The sequence below is a fragment of the Rhinichthys klamathensis genome, unplaced genomic scaffold (assembly GCF_029890125.1).
Source record: "Rhinichthys klamathensis goyatoka isolate OS25496 unplaced genomic scaffold, OSU_Roscu_1.1 h1tg000430l_1, whole genome shotgun sequence".
Lineage (NCBI taxonomy): Eukaryota > Metazoa > Chordata > Actinopteri > Cypriniformes > Leuciscidae > Rhinichthys > Rhinichthys klamathensis.
This window is the reverse complement of record NW_026606926.1, coordinates 1,006,046-1,028,107: the sequence shown is the minus strand read 5'-3', so window position 1 is coordinate 1,028,107 and position 22,062 is coordinate 1,006,046. Positions and strand designations below refer to the sequence as shown.

The following is a 22,062-nucleotide window of genomic DNA, read 5'->3' as shown; positions in this document are numbered from 1 at the left end:
TTCCAGAAAAAAAATACATAAATCTCTCGTCTCAAGGGGATATGAGGGTGGAAAGCATGGTAATTCGAAAATACTACAGGTTTTTTACTAATACAAAGCTTAATGCTAAATCCTGAAGTATGCCTTAATTAAGTTCTTTAACTTCCTAAACATATTTTACTTAGAAGAATTAAAATATAATAATTGTGTGACTGAGTATAAGAAAGTGGATTTTTCGATAATTACGGTGGCCAAGAGAGCTCAACGCGCTTGCAACTGAAGAAAACGCATGCTAATAGAAAAAAATCAGCAAATTAAGAAAGCATCTTCATCAGTTTGACAACACATGTGCTGCAAATACTCACAACGCACACATGATCAGGATGTTGAAATAAACAAAAAAACAAACCTTTTAGGTCATCAACAACACCACTGACAAATAGACATTGAACAATAAGCATGTACCTGCCAGGTTACTCACATGTTGAGGTCACCTTGAAACATTTTCGTTGTGGTCTGTGCTATTTACAGCACATTTCTGTATTTGGTTGTGTTGTTGTGAGTATTTGCAGCACGTGTTGTCAAACTCATAAAGAAGTTTTCTTAATTTGCTGGGGTTTTTTCTATTTGCATGGGGTTTTTTTTCAGTTGCAGCGCGTTGAGCTCCCTCGGCCACCGTGGATAATCCTTAGTCAGGGCCTTCAACAGGGGGATTATTAACTTTTTATTAAAATTTGATCATAACAATAATAATAAAAATAGTAATCATAATAGTAGTAGTAATTAAATAGGCTTTAAGTAAATTAAAAAAATACATATTCATTCATCTGGTAGAGTATATATATATATATATATATATATATATGAATATGAGACTGTTCAAATGTATATATTATTGTAGACTAGGCTTGATATGCAAGACTCATATTTTTATATAGATTTATACAATTACAAGGGGTCTCTGTATCTCTTCACATAGGCTGAAGACCACTGCAGTAACTAAGTTCTCCTTTATGTAAACACTGAAAAACACCAGCACAAAACAAAACAGTCTCTAAAAAGCAAGTGTGAATAAGCTGCTTGTTTAAAAACAAACATTCAAAACAAATAAATATAGTACCAGTATCAACTGGCATAAACAGCTGTGTGAAGGGTGAGTGTTTAACCTATATGAGTTAAGGGGAGTTAATGGGAGTTATGGGGGGGAGGAGGGGTTGACATTGTAATGCTTGAACTGTAACAAGTGTCTGCTAAAGTAACTCTTCTTAGGTAGGCTTGCTTATAAATTGCATAACCTGTTTTCCAGCTTAACTCGGTTTTCTAGGTCAGCTGAAGTGAGTGTCCAAGGCAGTCAGGGACAGAATGTTTATCCAGTTAACGTTAGATAAGTTAAGACTGTTAACGTTAGATGCCTTCATCACGATCCCGCGCATGCATTCAAATCACAGCAGAGGTGAATTAAAGCCGTGCGTGATGTGCATTTGACAGGTGGAGGAGAACAGACATGAGTGCCACTCACCCTTATGCCCTTCACTATCGTTATGTTCTCATTTTCATCCGATTCAAAAGACACGCGGCGCGTGCTGCTGTTGGCTCCCATTCCTGGTCAAACAAGCCCCTGGTCTTTAACCAGCTAATTCATGTAAATCTGTTAAGTAGTTATGAAATGTAAAGACTTGACAGGTTGTTACGCGCGAGCACCAGGGCCGCACGTTCAAGTTTAGAAACACACAGCGCTTCCGCTTTTAGCCCCTCCCACCTGGCACTGGCGAAGAAAGACGACTCTCATTCGTTGAGCGCAAGTGCTTACTGTCTCTATTGGACAACATAAATGGAAGACACATGTATTGGATTTCAAAGAATAGGCCTATTTATTTATTTATTTCGGACAATAAGCATTTCAGATCTATTTTAGAGCATAATAATTATAAATAATTTGCTGCTACGATGACTTACAACAGGCTTTTTTGTGTTGCCTTTTAGTATAATCTAATAATCTAACAATCTAAACTGTAAATAATGTCTTCTACTTTAATATTCACCTATTTAATTTTAAAATTTCACATTTCAATTCTAGTAAAGAAAAACACAAGGACTTTTTAACCTTTATTAAATCTGTTCAAATAACAAGGGGGGGGGGGGGGGGGGGGGGTGTTTACAAAAACAAATACTAAAATATAAATAAAAATAAATAAATAAAACAAATTATAAAATAAATACATATTGCAAGTAGGGTGAATTGCCCTAATGTGGGACATTTTTTGCACTTTAGACTTCTGTGACATATTGCGATGTGTAACCAAAACATTAAATCCACACCCAATACCATTTTAAAAACCACAGTATGTGTCCTAATCAAATCAAAAGAGAAAATTCAGATAACCCATTCATAAGAGATATTATAGACATATTAGTGATCTTATTGCAAGTTGTCTGAAATCATCTGCAGCTTCCTAATGTGGGACAGTTGTTTCCCCAATATGGGACACTGAAAAATCTATGATAAAAGACCAAAAAATCACATTGACTCTTATTCACACAATCTTATTTTATTTTAGATTCTTCTGAAATCTTAGTTAGTAATTTTCTTGGTTATGAATGGATGAAACATGTAAAATAACAATTGTTTTAGTTGTATTATCCATTTCCAGTAAACCAGTATCACAATCCATAAACAAGACCATTATATCAGTTATAGTGATGAATTTGTAAAACACCTAAAAAATAAACAGAGAAACTTTGGACCAAAATAATTTGGTATAATTACAACTAAAAACTAAATGTACAATTGTTTCTGTTTCCTCTTTACAAAAACAGCATAATGGAGAAATCCCTTCTTTAATGATAAAATCATTACATGGATCATATCTATTTATTATTTTAAAGTGAGTTTCTTTGACTTATTTATTAGGAATTACATATTTATGTGCAAATAATGTCTGACCACAGATTCTGAAAAAAGGTCATGAAAATCCTGTTTCCATTTCATCAATGCCTTGGTGAAACTTTTTTTCTTTAGTTAAGATTTGTCTAATATAAACATTATTAATATTTTTATTACATTTTTAAAAACAAATCTTTAAACCATGCCCCACCACACATTTTTGACTCATTGAAGTACTGTCCCACATTAGGCTGATCATGCTGTCCCGGATTTGGAAACCACATTTCCTAATGTGGGACACTAGGAAATTTGATAAAAAAATATAAAATATATAGTTTATACACATAAAGTTACACTATTTTTTGATGGACAAACATTTCATAAGCATATTAGGCTAAAAAGTAGCAGGATTGCTTTGTTTAAAATCTATTTAACTCCTTAACATCAAATTTGTTAAAACTCTATGTCATTAACCTTCGGATGGTTTTCACACAAAGTGTCTCCTGTTTGATGATTGCTCCACCCTAAAATATGATTGGACATTTGATAGGTCATGTGATTTTGATCACATGGCACCACAGCTTTGTCTAACCCATAGTTTCACTGTCATTCATGTATTTTTGGGGGACCTACAAACACTAGACCTTAGGTGTCCCACATTAGGCAGTGTCCCACATTAGGGCAATTCACCCTAATTATAGAGAGCTTTAATGCGTTTCTTTTTTCAGCTGCTTTGAGGTTTGAAATAAAAAATTAAAATGATTTTGAAATGCTACAAAACTTGTAGCAAACTTGGAGAACTCTACATTTGTGTAAATAAATGTATAGATTTTTTTGAAAGATTTTTTTCACATTAAAAAAACCCATACTCAGCAATGCAATACTCAAAAGGCATTACATTCTTTTTTAACCATGCATGCATTCTGTCCCAAAACTGCTTAGCTGTAGAAAAGAAGTTCCTGAACTCCTCATGTCAAATGAGCTGTGTGGGCATTCTGTCCTTTAGTGGGTGGCTGTCTTTGTCTACGTGTCCTCAGGCGTCATCGTGACAACCTTTTATCCTGCACTAGGTGATGAGAAATAACCTAAGCCCAGTGTCATCAGCAAAGGACAGTAGATTGTTCAGAAATGATGGGCCTCTGAGGAAGCTGATAAGAACTTCTGGATCTGACTAAAGGCTCAGAGGAGCTAACGGAAAAAATAACCTCAGAGTCTCCGTGATTGTTTCCTTTTTTGAAGCGGCACAAAATTGGCCACTATGTTATCTCTGCTGTCCACGGACACATCAGTCAAAGAGGAGACCGCCAGATCGACCCTTTCCCACACAATCAATGCCCTTTCCTCCCTGTTTGTTACAGCAGAGATCGTCAGGAGATAGAGGGGAACAGGTCCAGAGCAATAAATCCTAGGAACAGAAAGCAATTAACAACCTTCACCTTTCGCTCCACATTGCTCCCATGGCTAATGTAGCCTACGTCTGATTTGTGAAAAAATCTTTCACATTCTTTTGAGTGTTTGAACTGGTTCTCAAAACTGGTCTTAACAATGATTCGTTTAAAATTAAATGTACATTATTACTTTTAGTGTATATTTTATTTATTATTATGTAAATGAATTTTTGTATTGTCTAATATGTGAATTATATTTATTATATATAGACTTTATTATCAAAACAGGAATAATAAACAGCAAAATTAAAAAATAAACAGCAAAATGTGATTAATTTTTTATAACTATAAGAACACAACATTTACAAGCAAAAGGATAATAGACAGAATATCCTGGGTTACAATACAATTCTGAAATGAACTACATAATAAAAGCATTTTGCATTATAGCCTTATACATATAAGATACAAGATATACATCTTATACATTTTAGACTATACAAGCAATTGAAATTCTAGTTCTTTGAAGAATCTTTCATCTTATCCACAACAACAATAAAACAAACAAAGTAGCCTATTTTTATTTATTTATTTTTTTACATTTATGAATGTAACATTTTGCAAGGAATAGTAATAAGTAAACCTATAGCTAAACTTAATACGAAAAGGGTCAATTTTCAAAGAGGCACAACATTATTATTATTTTTGGCTAATACAAAAGTTTGGGATAAATTCATTTTAATAAAACGACAGCCAATCCAAAACACTTTGCAATAAACAGTTCCAAAATCATTGTGTGATTGTTTCTTTGAAATTATGAAAAAATTAGCAATTAGGTGAAAAAGGACTACCAACTTTATAGTTTGGTAATACATGCAATAAGTGATTCATTATGCATATGGTTCCTTGAAACGAACTGTTGAGCCGCGGAATGAGTCGGACCTCCTCTCCATCACTACCATCCTATCCTTCACGTTTCATGGCTGCCAAAAATACTTCATTTCCCAGCGATCCCTGTACGCCTGAGGGAGGCTTCCCATTGGCTGAAGTCCGTCACGAGTTGTTTGGGTGTAGTTACGGAAAGATGGCAGCTGACACAGGCAGATACAGGAGCGCTGTCTCCAAAAGCAAAGATCCCTCTGGTTTGCTTATATCTGTAATAAGGTGAGCACGATATTTTTACAATGTCTGTGCCGGCCAGCCTGATTTTGTCTGCGTTAAATCTTTGCACCTTCTTTTTGCGAAGCAAACGACATGAATGGATAACCGGTTAAGTTAGCATGTTTGCTAACAATACATCCTGTTGTTATTCTGTTATATTGAACTCTTTCTATTATGGATTAAATAACAAGCACTACTTAAGTGGCTTTACGTCTCATCAGCTCAAGTTTATAGTTTGCTGTGAGGTCCTCTGAGTGACAGAATTTGCAGGCATACTTAACTTACTGTAGGAACTTGTTTAAATGGACTTATGTTTTGACAGGACTGGCAGAGTTTCAAAATAGAGACTGTGTTTCAAAACTTGGTAAACAGCACTGTTTGAACATCATAGACGCTGTCTGAATATTTGTTTTGGTTGTCAACATATAAATAATACACATAACAACATACAAGAACAATAACATGGAAATACAACAATAGAAAATTGGTCCCACTTTATGTTAAGTGTCTTTAACAACTAGGCTATGTACTGACATTTAAATTAATTTGATACAATGCACTTATCGTGTGTATGTTTTTACATTGTACTTATATTTAATGAACTGTTATTAATCTGTAATTACATCTATAATTATATTTACGTCTTAACCCTTTCCCTTGAAAAAGTAAAGGAATTATTCTTAATTATTCTGTAATTTAGTTACAGTTACTTCTTATGTAATTGACTATACAACAATTTTATATAAAAAATTGTGGATTTAACATAAAATGTTAATGTTAAAATGTATGTTTTTAATGTAACTTTCTCCCTTTATTCACTCAAGTTCAACAATAATTTATATGCAATTTGTATATTGTTTATTTGAAAGAATCAAATGTGCAGTTTTGTGTCTGCCCTTGTATTGTTCAACTGGTCTAGGTTGATATGGGATTTGGAAAGTATCTAGTAATAAGTAATGCAATACTTTTTAGAGAGAGTAATTATTACAGTAATCTAATTACACAGTGTTGAAGATGTATTCGGTAGCTAGTAATTAAATACTTTTTAGAGTAACTTACCCAATACTGCCCGTATCCTACCTCAACAGCAGCAAAAGAATTTTGCAATACAACATAAACACAATACAATATATTTTTTGATATAAGTGCATTATAGTTAAAGAAATCTAAAATAAAGTTGAACCATAAATCTTATAAATTACAGTGGAAAAAACACTATATATAAAATGTGATGTTAAATATATAAGTAATATATTTATAGATTTGTTCCAGTCTTCACAGTTTATTTATTTATTTATTTATTTTTAAGGCCATTGAGAAAGCAGGGAAGAGTCTATCATGAAGACAGGAAGTTCTTGTACATATAGACTTTCATTGCCTTGTGGAACATGTGACAGATCCGACTCTGAGGAGCCCAATTTGAAGCCCTCATGGTGTAACGTTTCTCAGCTGATGATAGATGGCAGCCAGAACCCAATATAGTGTGCTAAAGTAAAGTTACTGCCTAACTGATAATGATAGTTACAGTGCATGACTGTTGGTAATGCCTGGTTGAGTTGTAATGAACTTTACTTGCTTACATAGATTAAACGTATTTTCTTCCATCGAGCCCAGTTAAGCTGATAAGGTGTCAGAGATCCATCACTCTGCTTCACGGTCCTTTTATCGCCATTTTATCCCTCAGCCGTTTCCATTAGGATGTCTTCAGGGCAACCCATTGGGGTAAAAAAAAGAGTGAGTCTATGGGCGGAAGCTATATCTACATGATCTGTGCTTCACTGCGAGCTTGAAGGGACCATTCCCTACTGAATAGAAAACTGGCTCTCAGACGTTCCTTCTATATCTTTATGAGCTCCAGAGACTGGAATGAATGTAATGAGTTCTTTTGGGAGATTGTGCTGCCTTCCTTTACTCTGATTTAAAGCCACACCGCAGTGGAAATGAGTTCAGAACAGACTTTGCGAGCTGAGCTGTGACTGGCAGTCTGCGGACTTGGACACTCGGTGGATTGGCATCGGCCCCAGCGGGTCTCTCTGAGTGGGTGGGCATCTGATGATGGATTGTGGTGAAATTTTGTTGCGATGGCAAAAAATCCAACAACATCTGTCTGAAAGTTTGTATCATAATGATGACAGGATGAGCTTATATTGGGTGCAGCCTTGTCTCTGGCGTTCATGCTGTGCTCTGTAGAAGTGTATTGCAGTCAAATTGAAATTTTCCAGTATCAGAAATAATAAGAAAGCCTGCTCAAAAGTGCATTGGCATGGTTTTATTTCAGTTTGCCTAATAGCTGGTTTGATTTGCATTGAGAGATGATCTTATGGAAAGTGCCCCATGATGATGTGGGGCTATTTTAATTCCAAAGGCCAAGGGAACTTTATCAGGATGCATAGTATCCTGGATCCATGAAATAACTGGCCTTTAAAAATATAAAATCTGCCTGCCTCTATGGGAATTTAACATAGGGGTGTCCTGACGTATGCACCCTGTATTTTAAGGAAGAACATTTATTTATTTACGACGATACATTATTCATTCACAAAGAAAATCGGTGTCCTTAAAGGTTGGAGTTTTCCTCATTTTTTAAATTAAGACATTAAGATCAATTTCCAAAAGATTATTTTTTATTCCTCTTTTTAGTCAACTTTAGCATGGGTGTGTTCACTTATGCTAAGCACTGTATATGTGTGTGTGTGTGGCTATACCTTTTTGCTCACCAGCCACTGTGGCTAGTGGTTTTCTAAAGTTACTAGCCACTCAGCATTTTCACTGGCCACAATGATACCATGGGGAAAAACTGCCATATAGATATTTTTAATATTATCTCATAATGTGGTAGCAGGTATATTAGGCTGCTGTCACTTTAAGACCTGACACAAAGATGCATTATACTGATACATGCATTTTCTTTCTCAAATGTTTACGTTCACTCAAAACATATGTGAATACTCGCCAAGACCAGAATTTTGACATTATGTCGTGTGTGTTTGACTGTTTATACGCAATAAGCATCACAAAAGAACTAAATTTAGTACTGAGAGGCTGCTTCATGTGGAAAATTATGCACAATACGCACAATCAAGCCCTGTAACACCAACAATATTCATCCGGAGCCAATATTCTATTCTGCAGAAAATTAGTAGGCTATTGGAAGCGTTTCAGATATTTCAGTATCGTTATGTATGAAACATTTTTGATGCATATTACTATATATACGTATAGTTTGGTGATGTAGCATATGTTTACTATCTTTCGTTCAGGACACTGTCCAGCAGTGATGACGTGCAGGACCGAGAGACGGAGAAGGGCCGCCTGGAGGAGGCCTATGAGAAGTGTGACCGAGATCTGGACGAGTTGATCGTTCAGCACTACACAGAGCTCACCACAGCCATCCGAACCTACCAGAGCATCACTGAGAGAATCACCAGCTCTCGCAACAAGATCAAACAGGTGTGCCACACATTAATCTGCATTTGAAAACTCACTAATAACCATGAATGTATGTTTTAGACCGTGGGTTTCAACATTTTCCAGATCAGGGACCATGTTCCAAGACTCAACCAGGGACCTCCTGTATAATAAAGCTAAATTTCACAATACATTTAATTAGCATTATATACACTCACCGGCCACTTTATTAGGTACCCCATGCTAGTAACGGGTTGGACCCCCTTTTGCCTTCAGAACTGCCTCAATTCTTCGTGGCATAGATTCAACAAGGTGCTGGAAGCATTCCTCAGGGAGTTTGGTCCATATTGACATGATGGCATCACACAGTTGCCGCAGATTTGTCGGCTGCACATCCATGATGCGAATCTCCCGTTCCACCACATCCCAAAGATGCTCTATTGGGTTGAGATCTGGTGACTGTGGAGGCCATTTTAGTACAGTGAACTCATTGTCATGTTCAAGAAACCAATTTGAAATGATTAGAGCTTTGTGACATGGTGGAAGTAGCCATCAGAGGATGGGTACATGGTGGCCATAAAGGGATGGACATGGTCAGAAACAATGCTCAGGTAGGCTGTGGCATTTAAACGATGCCCAATTGGCACTAAGGGGCCTAAAGTGTGCCAGGAAAACATCCCCCACACCATTACACCACCACCACCAGCCTGCACAGTGGTAACAAGGCATGATGGTTCCATGTTCTCATTCTGTTTACGCCAAATTCTGACTCTAACATCTGAATGTCTCAACAGAAATCGAGACTCATCAGACCAGGCAACATTTTTCCAGTCTTCAACTGTTCAATTTTGGTGAGCTCTTGCAAATTGTAGCCTCTTTTTCCTATTTGTAGTGGAGATGAGTGGTACCCGGTGGAGTCTTCTGCTGTTGTAGCCCATCCGCCTCAAGGTTGTGCGTGTTGTGGCTTCACAAATGCTTTGCTGCATACCTCGGTTGTAACGAGTGGTTATTTCAGTCACTGTTGCCCTTCTATCAGCTCGAACCAGTCTGGCCATTCTCCTCTGACCTCTGGCATCAACAAGGCATTTCCGCCCACAGAACTGCCGCTCACTGGATGTTTTTTCTTTTTCGGACCATTCTCTGTAAACCCTAGAGATGGTTGTGCGTGAAAATCCCAGTAGATTAGCAGTTTCTGAAATACTCAGACCAGCCCTTCTGGCACCAACAATCATGCCACGTTCAAAGTCACTCAAATCAACTTTCTTCCCCATACTGATGCTCGGTTTGAACTGCAGGAGATTGTCTTGACCATGTCTACATGCCTAAATGCACTGAGTTGCCGCCATGTGATTGGCTGCTTAGAAATTAAGTGTTAACGAGCAGTTGGACAGGTGTACCTAATAAAGTGGCCGGTGAGTGTATATGCTTAACACATTATTAATTGCAAATGTTGACATTGTCACAAATATTTAAGAGCTATATGTTTTACATAGACTGCTGTTCAAAAGTTTGGGGTCAGTAAGATTTTTAAAAATGAAAGAAATGCCTTAAGGCTGCATTTATTTGATCGAAATTACAGTAAGAATTGTAATATTATGAAATATTATTACAATTTAAAATATATGTTTTCTATTTGAATATATTTTAAAATGTAAAAAAGCTGAATTTTCAGCATCATTACTCCAGTCTTCAGTGTCACATGATCCTTCAGAAATCATTTTAATAGGCTGATTTGCTGGTCAAGGAACAATCCTTTTTATTGTCTATGTTGAAAGATACTTTTCAGGATACTTTTATCAATAGAAAGCAAAAAACACCCCCAAAAAACAGAACTTATTTGCAATAGAAATCTTTTGTAACTTTAGAAGTGTAATTTATGTCATTTTTCATCAATTTATTTTGCCCTTGTATGTTTGGTTCTTTCAAAACCAAACAAATCTTACCAACCCCAAACTTTTGAACAATAGTCAATGTTCTCCACAGACCCCATGGAGTACCTTCAGGGACCCTGGTTTAAAATCCCTAATTTTAGGTAGCTGCACAATGAGTTAGTTATATATTTTAAAACCATAGGCACGTACCTGCCAATCACACAGTAATACATCTTCATGCTGTCAGTCTGTTTGTTTATGGCTGATTGAAATAACTTCCTCACGGCACATATATTTATTTTCTTCTGGTCAGCAGCTGGTGGAGATAAAACGCAACTGCTGCTTTGCTTTATAGCCCACATAGTTCTGTAATAACATACCAACACGTTAACACACACAAACTGCATGCAGTCTGATATAATACTGGCTGTAATACCCAGGGAATGATTTATAAGACATAATTAGAGGGAAAACAAAACACTGTAGCAGTTTGACGCAAAAAGGGAAATTAAAAGCAAATCAACAGCTTTTTTTGTGTTGTTTTTGTGCTTAATCTTCGCTCTCAGCCATGCGGCCTGATAGGTCGTCCCTCAGGCTTCTGGTGTCAGGCTTCCCACACGCACACACACTCAAACTTGCCTCAGAGAACATAGAGAATAGCAGTTCTGTCTTCATGCTGCTGAAGTATTTGATGAGAGGTGCCAAGGGACCTCCAATCACCATCTTTACTCATTATTATTTAAAGACACAGGTGACCGAGTTTGTTTATTGCACTCTTGAAAGATGTGTTTGAGTCAAGGACTCAAAAAAAACGTTTCACTGTGTCTCAATTTGCGTGTGTGTGTGTGAGCGAGCGCAAGTGGGAAAACGGAAGACATAAACCCAACGCAGCCAATAAAACCTCAATGTTTGTTTATCCAGCTTTGGGATTTGTTCACGTTTGTGCATGTTTTGTAAGCTCTTTTAAGAACATTAAAAATGAACTAATTACTGCTTCCCACGCCACCCAAAACAGGCTCCGAAACATGGTGAGCCATCATAAAAGAAACATTAGACATCACTAGTAATTGTCTTCGATGTCTGAAATAATATCCGTGTAAATTAGCCACTAAGCTTGGGTTTTAATCTACTGCGAAAATGTTTGTTTATCATATTCTCCCCTGCTGCTGACACACTTGAAAATAATTATGCAAAGAAAAAAGAGCAGCGAAAGGAAAACTGGAAAGATGATGCTTGTTTCATCAAGTGTGAAGGGTCTTTAACTGTTTCTCTCTGCTTAGGTCAAGGAGAACCTGTTGTCCTGTAAGATGCTCCTCCACTGTAAGCGAGATGAACTGAGGAAGCTGTGGATCGAGGGTGTCGAGCACAAGCATGTCCTGAGCCTGTTGGATGAGATCGAGAACATCAAACAGGTTCCTCAGAAATTGGAGGCGTCTATGGGCAGCAAGCACTACCTGTACGCCACGGATATGCTGGTGAGTGTATGTTCGTGGATGCCAGTGAATACTGTGTTGGTATGAGAAATCTCAGTCCTTCCATGGTAAGTACATATTAGCTGATTTTTTGTTTCTCTAGCTTGTACCCATATATATAAAAATATAAAAATAATTATAGATCTTTACCTTGAGCTTTGCACTCTTAATAGTAGTGTTTCAACTAATTTCATGATGTGCATTTTGGGATGCTTGAGAAAGGGTTCTTCTGTATACAATAATTACTTTAATTACAATAATTATACAATATAGTACATTAATTATATATTGCACACATTAATTACAATTACAAAGTACTTTTATTTTTTAGTGGAAGAGCGAATGAACAAGACCTCGCTATTTAGTTCAATAAAAATAAAGTAATAAAATGACACTTTTTTGTTAATATTTGTGTTAAGAAATCCATAGATGGGCAATAAAATAGTTGGCTATATATATATATATATATATTTTTTTTTTTTTGTGTATAACATATTGCAAACATTACATGATATTTCAGAGAAATTATAAAGAAACTTAGCCTTTTGATGAAAAGGTCTTTCACACTCAAACTTGCCTCAGAGAACATAGAGGATAGCAGTTCTTTTGAACTTTCTGTTCATCAAACAATCCTAAAAATGTATCATGGTTATTAAGCAGCACAACATTTGTAAATATTGATAATAAGAAATATTTCTTGATCAGCATATTAGAATAATTTCTAAAGGATCATGTGACACTAAAGGCTGGAGTAATGATTCTGAAAATGTTGCTATCACAGGAATACATTTAAATTGAAAATACATGAAAAATATAAAGCAGTTTTTTTCTTAAATTGCAATAATATTTTGCAATATTATTTTTTGTATCAAATAAATGCAGCCTTAGTGAGTATGTGAGGCTTCTTTCAAAAAACATTAAAAACATGTATCGACCCCTAACTTTTGAACAGTAGTGTACTGTATTTACTTTTTTTTTTTTTAAATATCAACATAGTGGAGAGTGACATGAAGTTATTTAGGAGAGTGAGAGTGATTTGTTTTTTTTTAGTGAGAGGGGAGATGGTATCAAAACTGCATGGTGTGTCATGAACATGTGCTCTAAACACGGCTCCAGTGCTGATTAAAAAACTGGCCTATTCAGTTACCCAATTCTGGTCAGGTGATTCATTCCCACTGACTACATTAATCAAAGCTCATGGGCCCAAAACATCAAAACATGGACTTCCAGGTGTTTTGTTTTTTTAGATTCTTGGTTTTACTTTGTGTTCTTTTTCAGTGTGTGTTTGTTTAGCACATTTTTATCAGGTGTTTGATCACACTGTTTCTCTGGGTACATTCACACTCAACAGGGGAAATCAGTGAGTAGCGGTGGTCAGAGATGACAAGCTTCCATCCTCCTGCTCTCTCAGGTCCCTCAGGTGGTGTTCTCCTCCTCAGAGAGGTTCTTCTCCTCCTGTGTGTGTGACTGTGTTAAATCTGACAAGGAGTATTGGGACTGCCAACAGAGATTACGGTGTACACGGTGTTTCAATTTGCAACTCTTGTCTGGAAACACTGTCCCTCACTTTTCTGTGTCTGTTACACACACACACACACACACACACACACACACACGTGTCGTACCTGTCAGTCAACTTAACTTCCCTAGTGTGTGCTTTTCAGATGAGCTGTCATTCATTACCTCACATCTGTTGAATTGTCCCTTTCCTCTCTTTCAACTTTTTACTTAATTCTGTTTGTTTCCTCTTCCCTTTGCTCTCTGTATTATTTTCATGTTCTTCCTTTACTCCTTTCTTCTACGTCTTCTTCCTTTACCATACTCTTCTTGTCCTTAATTTTTCCTTTCCTTTCCTTTCCTTTCCTTTCCTTTCCTTTCCTTTCCTTTCCTTTCCTTTCCTTTCCTTTCCTTTCCTTTCCTTTCCTTTCCTTTCCTTTCCTTTCCTTTCCTTCCCTTTCCCTTCCTTTCTTTTCCTTTCCTTTCCTTCCTCTTTCTCTCTGTACTTGGTCCTTTCCTCTTTCTATTGCTTTCATGTCCTTAACTGTTCTACTTTCTCTCCTTCTTCTTTGTTCCTTTCCATGTCCTCTTCCTGCCTTTAACTATTCTTCTTTCTCTCCATCCTCCTTTACTGTCATTTCACGTACTCTCTCTTAGCCTCCTCATTTTCTTCCCTCTCTCCTCTCCCAAAGATAAAGAGAATTATCTCAATTGAAAATTGAAGTGTCTTCTCAACTAAACCTGGTTTGGCAATAAGACATGTAAACAGGCACACTTACACATACTCAGAATGAGCCCGATCATCTGATCCTGGTATACACTGTGGTTCATGCAACCCTCATTTGCATGAACAACTCCTTGACTTGCATGACCCCTTCTCTGTCTGTCAGAAGCGGTGCACAAAGTGCGCAGTGATGGCCCTCCAGAGCACTATCAACAGGCCATTAGCTTTCCTCTAAATAATACAGCACATTCATTCACAGCCATTTTGATTTATTTGCTAACTATAAACAAGCAGTAGCCACTGCAGGATCATTCAGTGCTGAAGGAGAGGAGAGGTAAAGGCAAAGAGATGGAAAGACTAGAAATACAAGTTAATGCAGTAAAAAAAAGCAAGAGAGAGTGAGAGATTTAAAGAAGGATGGAAGGAATAAGGGAAAGGTTGCATAGAAGATCAAGGCTCTGGGACATGTGAGCCAGGTCAGGTGAATGAAATGAGGAAATTGAACTTATCAACCACACAAATGCTTCAGATTCATTTTGCAAATGCGACAGCATGGCAAGTAGCTGCAGATTCAGGACAGCATTAAAGCTAAGCCTGAGGGGACTACCTGGACTCGCGCTCCATGTTAAGTTGCATTTGTTCTTTTTTGCTTTAAAATCCCCTTGCATGCGTGTATGAGAAAGAGAGGAGCAGATGAATACAGATACACAAAACATTTTTTGAACAAAAAAGCCTGATCTTTTTTTTTTAAATTACTTTCTATATCCACAGCCTATTTTCTATAATGTGAAATATATAACATGTATGTACAGTATGTAATATGAATCCATCCATCCATCCATCCACCCACCCACCAATCCATCCATCATTTAGAGATTTTTGAAAAAAGAGAGAGAGAGAGAGCACATTTAGTTTTCCTGCATGTTTTTTGCATCATTCTCTCACTTTGTGTTCACTGATAAGCTCAGTCTCATGCCTCATTCAACCAGCAGCCGCATACTTTATTATGCTCTCTGCAGGATCCACACGCACTCAGCAGAGTGAATATTCAGCGGCACTGCAGTCCACCACGCTGCATTCTCACTATTTTAATACTTTGATTGGACGAGAGTTGTAATTGTGCTTTATCACTGTGGTTTTTGATGGGTGGTTGGGGCATGTGCTATTATGGGATCCTGGAGTGCAGCTAATCTAGGAGGCTTTACAAAAATGGATATACCTGGAACACGATATACCTTTACTACTAGCTGTAAACACACTGGGATTTGGTAGATTCAACCTAACATTCAAAACAACAGATACCAAGGAGACAAAGTAGATGAATAGTCATATTTAATAGCCAACATGCAATGCCCTTCATAAATATTCAGATACATCACATTTTAAAATGTATTAAGTCACTGCAAAAGATGACAAAATATTAAAGCAAGTTAATATAAAGAACAGCAAAACATTTTACAAAAAGTGTAAGATTTAATTGCAACATTTTTTAAACATTTATTTAACTGATTATGTCCAAAATTAACATCAAAAATGTTTGGACACTTTATAGTTATAAATGGACTTTATTATCAACTGTCAAAGTTAACTGACCTCAAACATCCACTACAATGACATTTATTTATTTATTTATTGCAATAAAATTCATTCACTTTTAAGTGTGGCCAAATATTTTTGATATCATATTAAGTAATATAATGTAATATATTATATTATACTATATATACAGTAGTCAACATTTGAAGTGGATCAAAAACTTTCATCAAAGTTATACATGAATTTTGAACAACACCCGTTCTTGTCTTTGGACAACTTTGATGAACGTTTTTGATCCACTTCAAATGTTGACTACTGTATACACATATATATATATATATATATATATATATATATGATGTTATATATTTGATATTATTCCCCATCCCATTATTTAACACAGTTATTTATTGTCCTCCATCATTTTTGCTCATAGATATTCAGGCATCTGTAAACTTCAGGCGTGCTGTTGTGTTTGCAGGTCTCAGCGGTGGATTCTCTTGAAGGACCCCTGTTGCAGGTGGAGGGTCTCGGAGACTTGCGACTGGAGCTCCACAGCAAGAAGCTCAACATCCACCTGGTGCTAATCGACGAGCTCCATCGACACCTCTACATCAAGTCTACTAGCCGCGTGGGTCACCGCGGCAAAGACAAGGACAAGGGACGGTGAGCTACAGTAACGTGCTTCACATTTGATTGGGCAGAGCATGCAGTTTGGCAAAATTAGAGGCTAATTGTTTGATTTCAAATCTAGCGTCAATTCAAATCAAAGATTATTCAAGATACACCGCATCACTTTAAAGATATGTTGGCTCAGTATTGGACCGAAAATAATATTACAAAATGTGAATTAAAAACCTCACTCCAAACTTTTGATTCCAGTTGTGGCAGTAAACCGAAAGCAATTACCTGTGGAGCGGCAAAGTCATTTCTCAGCTTTAGATTAATTTACCTTCGCAGGTTGCTGGTGGCAGGGCGCACAGCTCATCTAATTACTGTGTGTGTACTTTTTAAAGAGAGAGACGTGCTCTCTTAAACCAAACATCCCATGAGCCACTGCTGTCTGATCATTAATAAGGGTGTGGAATATGCCCGACAGAATAACTGATCAGACTAATTAAGAATCCAGGGGCCTGAATATGGGCCAGAGCTGGTGTAAAACCCCAGCTAGTTTGACATTCTGAATAAACTTTAATTAGTCAAAGGGGTGACGCGTAGAAAATGTGTCACGCTTCTTCTCTAAAGTCTGTTTCTGAGTCTCAGCACAGTTCTGCTTCACGTAATTAATGACAGGCTGCTGACGGGGTGATTACGCTATTTTGAAGGGAAACCACAATATTAATTCTTTATTGAAGGCTTCGTTCTCCAGGCTCTTAATTCATTAGCTTGTTGGTAAACAAAGCTTCCCTGGCCCTGTTGCATCCTTCTCACCAGAGTCGTGTAATTAGCTGATTTTGCGAGTGTTCTCTTCCTGTCCCTGCGTACACAGGGCCTGGCCGCCGTGGCACTGATGGCGGCATTCAGCACAAACACAGATAAGTCATTCACACCCTTGTGGATGAGCACGAGAGGAATGATAATAGGTTTTTGCTTTTCTCGATGGCGACAGGGCCGCCCACGTGCGCACGGTCGCCGGGGGACTGCTGACCCCCTCCGTCAGCGTGCCGTGTGAACCGCCGCGGCTGCCTCTGCAATGCTAATTCTCTGAGATTAGACAAGGCGCAGCGGTGTAGCGCATTAAGCTAATGCAGGTTGGTGACCCCCCCAGTGCTGAAGTGTGGAGTTGTTTGTAATAGCGTTTTTGATCTCAGAATTGTGCGTCCATGTTTGTCGCTCTTCCACCGCTCTGTTTACGGCCTTGTAATTATAGCGCGACGCTTTCATGAGGAGAAGCGATTTATTAGTCAGGGTCATGACGCGACTGCAATTTTCCGGCAGGGTTTTTATTCATTCCGTCTCTCTCGTGTCTCGCAATCTGCATTGTTTGATTCTTCCTGTTCTGACCACTTTAATGGAAATGTTTTTGCGGACAGTTCTCGATTATTTTCATAAAACATTCACGGCTGCTCTTGTTATGAATGCTTAAACAATAGCTGCTGTCACTCTGAAAATGGTTTCTGTCGTGAAGAAGGAAATAACAGCTCATGTGTTTTTTTTTTTTTTTTTCAGGTCCATTTCAAAGGACACATCTGTTTTGGATGTCGGCGGTTTGTCCACTCCACGCAAGCTCACAGAACCCTCACAGTTCTGCACCCCGGGAACATCCAGCAGTAAGAACCACCAACAGAACAACAGATATGACCAGACACCAAAGCAACCCTCATGTGTAAAGAAGAATGATTTGGAAGTAGTGCGCCACCATACATAGTGAACATTTGTGGCTGAAACCAAAGCCAAAACTTCTGGAAACACTGGGCCAAAAACCAAAACTAAAAAATAGAATTGTTTAGAATAACTGCATATTCTAATATTGTAATATTTCTACAGTCAGGAAATGGTACTATTTATAAGGGATGCAATATAAGTGAATTGAATATAAATGAAATAATTATACATATTTTTTATATAAAATAATAATAATGTAAATATAGAACAAATACACATTTACAAATGCAATAAAATTAAATATAATTGACACATTTAGTTCAGTTATATTTAGTCAAGATACAGACTTCCTGCTTATATTCTCTTTTGGCCAAAACGTTTTTTTTTTGTCCAAACATTTTCAATAAGCGAACTTTTGATATGATTGTGAAGACGAAAAAACAAAACAAATTGACTATTAGACATTGAAAGAGAGAAATAGAGTGCTACTTTTGCAGAGAGAGAGCGAGAGAACGAGTGAATTAGAACTTGATTTAGTGGCTCATAATTTGAATGATGGATTCCTCTCTGCTGTACTAAAGGGAACAGTGGGTGTCCGGGGCGAGGGATGAAATGATAGCGAGGGGTGATTTTGTTGGGCCTGGTGCTCCATATCGTCTGCCAGTGTTCAAAGTGCCAGTTAAATCATTAGGACACACATCTGACCAGTATCACTGTGTCTATTAATATTGCACTGGGGGCTGCCACAGATAAGAAAAGACTTGCAACTGTTGCTTCCTGTATGTTACTGAAAGCAGTGGCATACACGTACTCCTATTATACATACTTGGAGAAGGTCATTGTAATATACACACACTGTTTCGTTGACATACCAATTTTCTCTTTTACAATTATACAGTGACTCACACTTTCACTTGCATGTACCTCTAAAAGACTTGTCTGCACACACACAAGAACACACTCTCTCCGGTTTCATGATCTCAGTACATCATGTTTCAGTAAGCATATTAACCGGTGCAGATGAGATCCTCTCTTACGTTATTAATCATGCAGCACTGTCAGCACAGCGGGGGTGCAGGCCTTGTTATCCGTGCTCTCCTGTGTGGGGCCGACTCCACTGTGAGCTCTGAGACTGTTATCAGTCCCACTAACCCACCCACAGCTGTCTGTTTCTGTTTCTCCTACACTGTCTCTGACATGCTGTCACTTTTCAGAACAACTATTGACAACCCTATCTATCCATCCATCCGCCGTTCCATCCATCCATCCATCCATCCATCCATCCATCCATCCATCCATCCATCCATCCACCCATCCATCCATCCATCCATCCATCCGCCGTTCCATCCATCCACCAATCCATCCATCCATCCATCCATCCATCCATCCATCCATCCATCCATCCATCCATCCATCCATCCATCCATCTATCCATCCATCCATCTATCCATCCATCCGCCGTTCCATCCATCCACCAATCCATCCATCCATCCATCCATCCATCCATCCATCCATCCATCCATCCACCATCCATCCATCCATCCATCCATCCATCCATCCATCCATCCATCCATCCATCCATCCATCCATCCATCCATCCATCCATCCATCCGCCGTTCCATCTATCCATCCACCAATCAATCAATCAATCCATCCATCCATCCATCCGCCGTTCCATCCATCCATCCATCCATCCATCCACCAATCCATCCATCCATCCATCCACCAATCCACCATCCATCCATCCACCAATCCATCCATCCATCCATCCATTTATCCATCCACCAATCAATCAATCCATCCATCCATCCGCCGTTCCATCCATCCACCAATCCACCAATCCATCCATCCATCCATCCATCCATCCATCCATCCATCCATCCATCCATCCATCCATCCATCCATCCATCCATCCATCCATCCATCCATCCATCCATCCATCCATCCATCCATCCATCCATCCATCCATCCATCCATCCATCCATCCATCCATCCATCCATCCATCCATCCATCCATCCATCCATCCATCCATCCATCCATCCATCCATCCATCCATCCATCCATCCATCCATCCATCCATCCATCCATCCATCCATCCATCCATCCATCCCACTTTAAATTAATACTTACACTTTAATTGTTCTTATTTGCTGTGATTTTGCTAAAGCAGGTAGAAACGTCTCTAATTCACACTCAGAGCCAGAGTAATTCCTGCGTCGCCTGCAGTTTTCTTCACATTACACGAAACGCTCGCAATTATTGCTGTCGCAGTGCTTTATGTGTGATAGGGTGACGCCATCAGACAACATTTCCCCTGCTGCGGAAGACGCTTCCCTTTTGTCGCCTATTTTGTGTAATGGCCTTTTGCACATCATTTGTCGGTGGTAATTGTAGTAATTATTTAGCAAGCTACAGTTGGGGGGATTGAAGAAGAAAAACCTGAGCCCATTAACTTGCCATAAACATTAAGACCATTTTAAACAGTCATTGGTTTTGAGGGTATTAGCTGACAGAAAAATAAGCACTTCACTGTACGATCACTCTATTGAGCAGGTGAATATGGAGAGGTGTGTTATGCAGGTTTTTAAGGAGTGTGCTGATGAGAAGGGAGGGGATGATTATGAAATGTTGAAGCGTACCACTGAAACATTGTTAAAGATGACTCTAAAAATGTGTTTAAATTGCAGGCGTTGTAGGTTCAAGTAATCTCAATGTATATATGTTACAATATGTATTTGATTATCAGTATATTAAGGTTAATTTACGTTAACATTACTAACCTTTTTATCTACAAAAGCTCTCTAAGAAAAACTTTATAATAAATTAAATGTAACAACATTATAATATATAAATCTTAACAGATTGTTAGCACATTTAGAACATTCAGAATTATTAATTGATATAATCAAATTTGAATGTACATTAGTGACCTTTAAATAGTTATGTATTTAATGACTCAAATCATATTGTACAGTTTTACTACCAGTTTTACTCTCTGTTTGCTATCATGGTTGCATGTATATTTATTTAGCTGTTCCATAAACCATTGTGTCAATTCATGCTGCTTCAATTATATATTGTTGTAGTGTTCTTCATGGAGTGCATGTGTGTTTGTGCAGTGCAGGAAATGAGAGAGGACCTGGAGGTGGACCCAGAGGAGAACAGCGCAGGGTTCATGGGGATCCTGATCAAAGCTCTGGCCAAACTCAAGAAGATCCCTGAGACCATTAAAGCTATCATGGATCGTCTTGAGCCTGAGCTCAAGCAGATCCTCAAGAGATCCACCACTCAGATCGCTGACCACGCATACCAGAGAGGAGAGAACCTGGCACAGGACAACCAGCCCAGGTAAAATATAATGGAACGATTGAGCTAGTAGCATCAATTAAAAGTTGCTATCTGCCATGAATATCCATAGTTATACTTTACCACACTACAGCTGTTTCCTAGTTGATTGATTTGATTGATTGATTTATTGGTTGATTGGTTGATTGATGAATTGATTGATACAATATTGTATGGTGGTTAAAATAAAAAGACAAGCACAACAAAAAAAAAATCGGCGCTTATAGAACAAATGATTAGAGACATCATTCAAACAACTCAAATAAATTAATACAAATACACAAATGAACACTGGGAAAAGTGTGAGTCTGAAAGTAATTTTTTGTTTTGTTAAGACATATGTAAAATTTGTGAATCTTTTTGTATATTTCCAAACCTCATAGTATTTATTTATTTTTATTTCATTCATTTATAAATCTATTTTCTATTTTTGAATTTAATTATGAAAAATGCAACCACGTAAATTAGTAG

The 22,062-nt window shown here is 37.7% G+C and overlaps 2 protein-coding genes across 6 annotated transcripts in view; one reads left to right on the top strand and one right to left on the bottom strand.

Moving 5' to 3' along the window:
- chchd3a (coiled-coil-helix-coiled-coil-helix domain containing 3a) overlaps window positions 1-1,710 on the bottom strand; it is a 69,841-nt gene extending 68,131 nt beyond the window's left edge. For all 5 annotated transcript variants that reach the window (XM_056235737.1, XM_056235738.1, XM_056235739.1 and 2 more), the window contains exon 1: window positions 1,499-1,710. In XM_056235737.1, the coding sequence (XP_056091712.1) occupies window positions 1,499-1,579 (81 nt within the window). In that variant the 5' untranslated portion in view covers window positions 1,580-1,710. The remainder of the gene's footprint in view (window positions 1-1,498) is intronic.
- Window positions 1,711-5,317: 3,607 nt separating this feature from the next.
- Window positions 5,318-22,062, top strand: part of exoc4 (exocyst complex component 4) — a 119,438-nt gene continuing 102,693 nt past the window's right edge. The window contains exons 1-6 of the mRNA XM_056235730.1: window positions 5,318-5,415; window positions 8,673-8,862; window positions 11,972-12,166; window positions 16,402-16,586; window positions 18,090-18,190; window positions 21,366-21,594. Coding sequence (XP_056091705.1) covers window positions 5,336-5,415; window positions 8,673-8,862; window positions 11,972-12,166; window positions 16,402-16,586; window positions 18,090-18,190; window positions 21,366-21,594 — 980 coding nt within the window. The 5' untranslated portion in view covers window positions 5,318-5,335. The remainder of the gene's footprint in view (window positions 5,416-8,672; window positions 8,863-11,971; window positions 12,167-16,401; window positions 16,587-18,089; window positions 18,191-21,365; window positions 21,595-22,062) is intronic.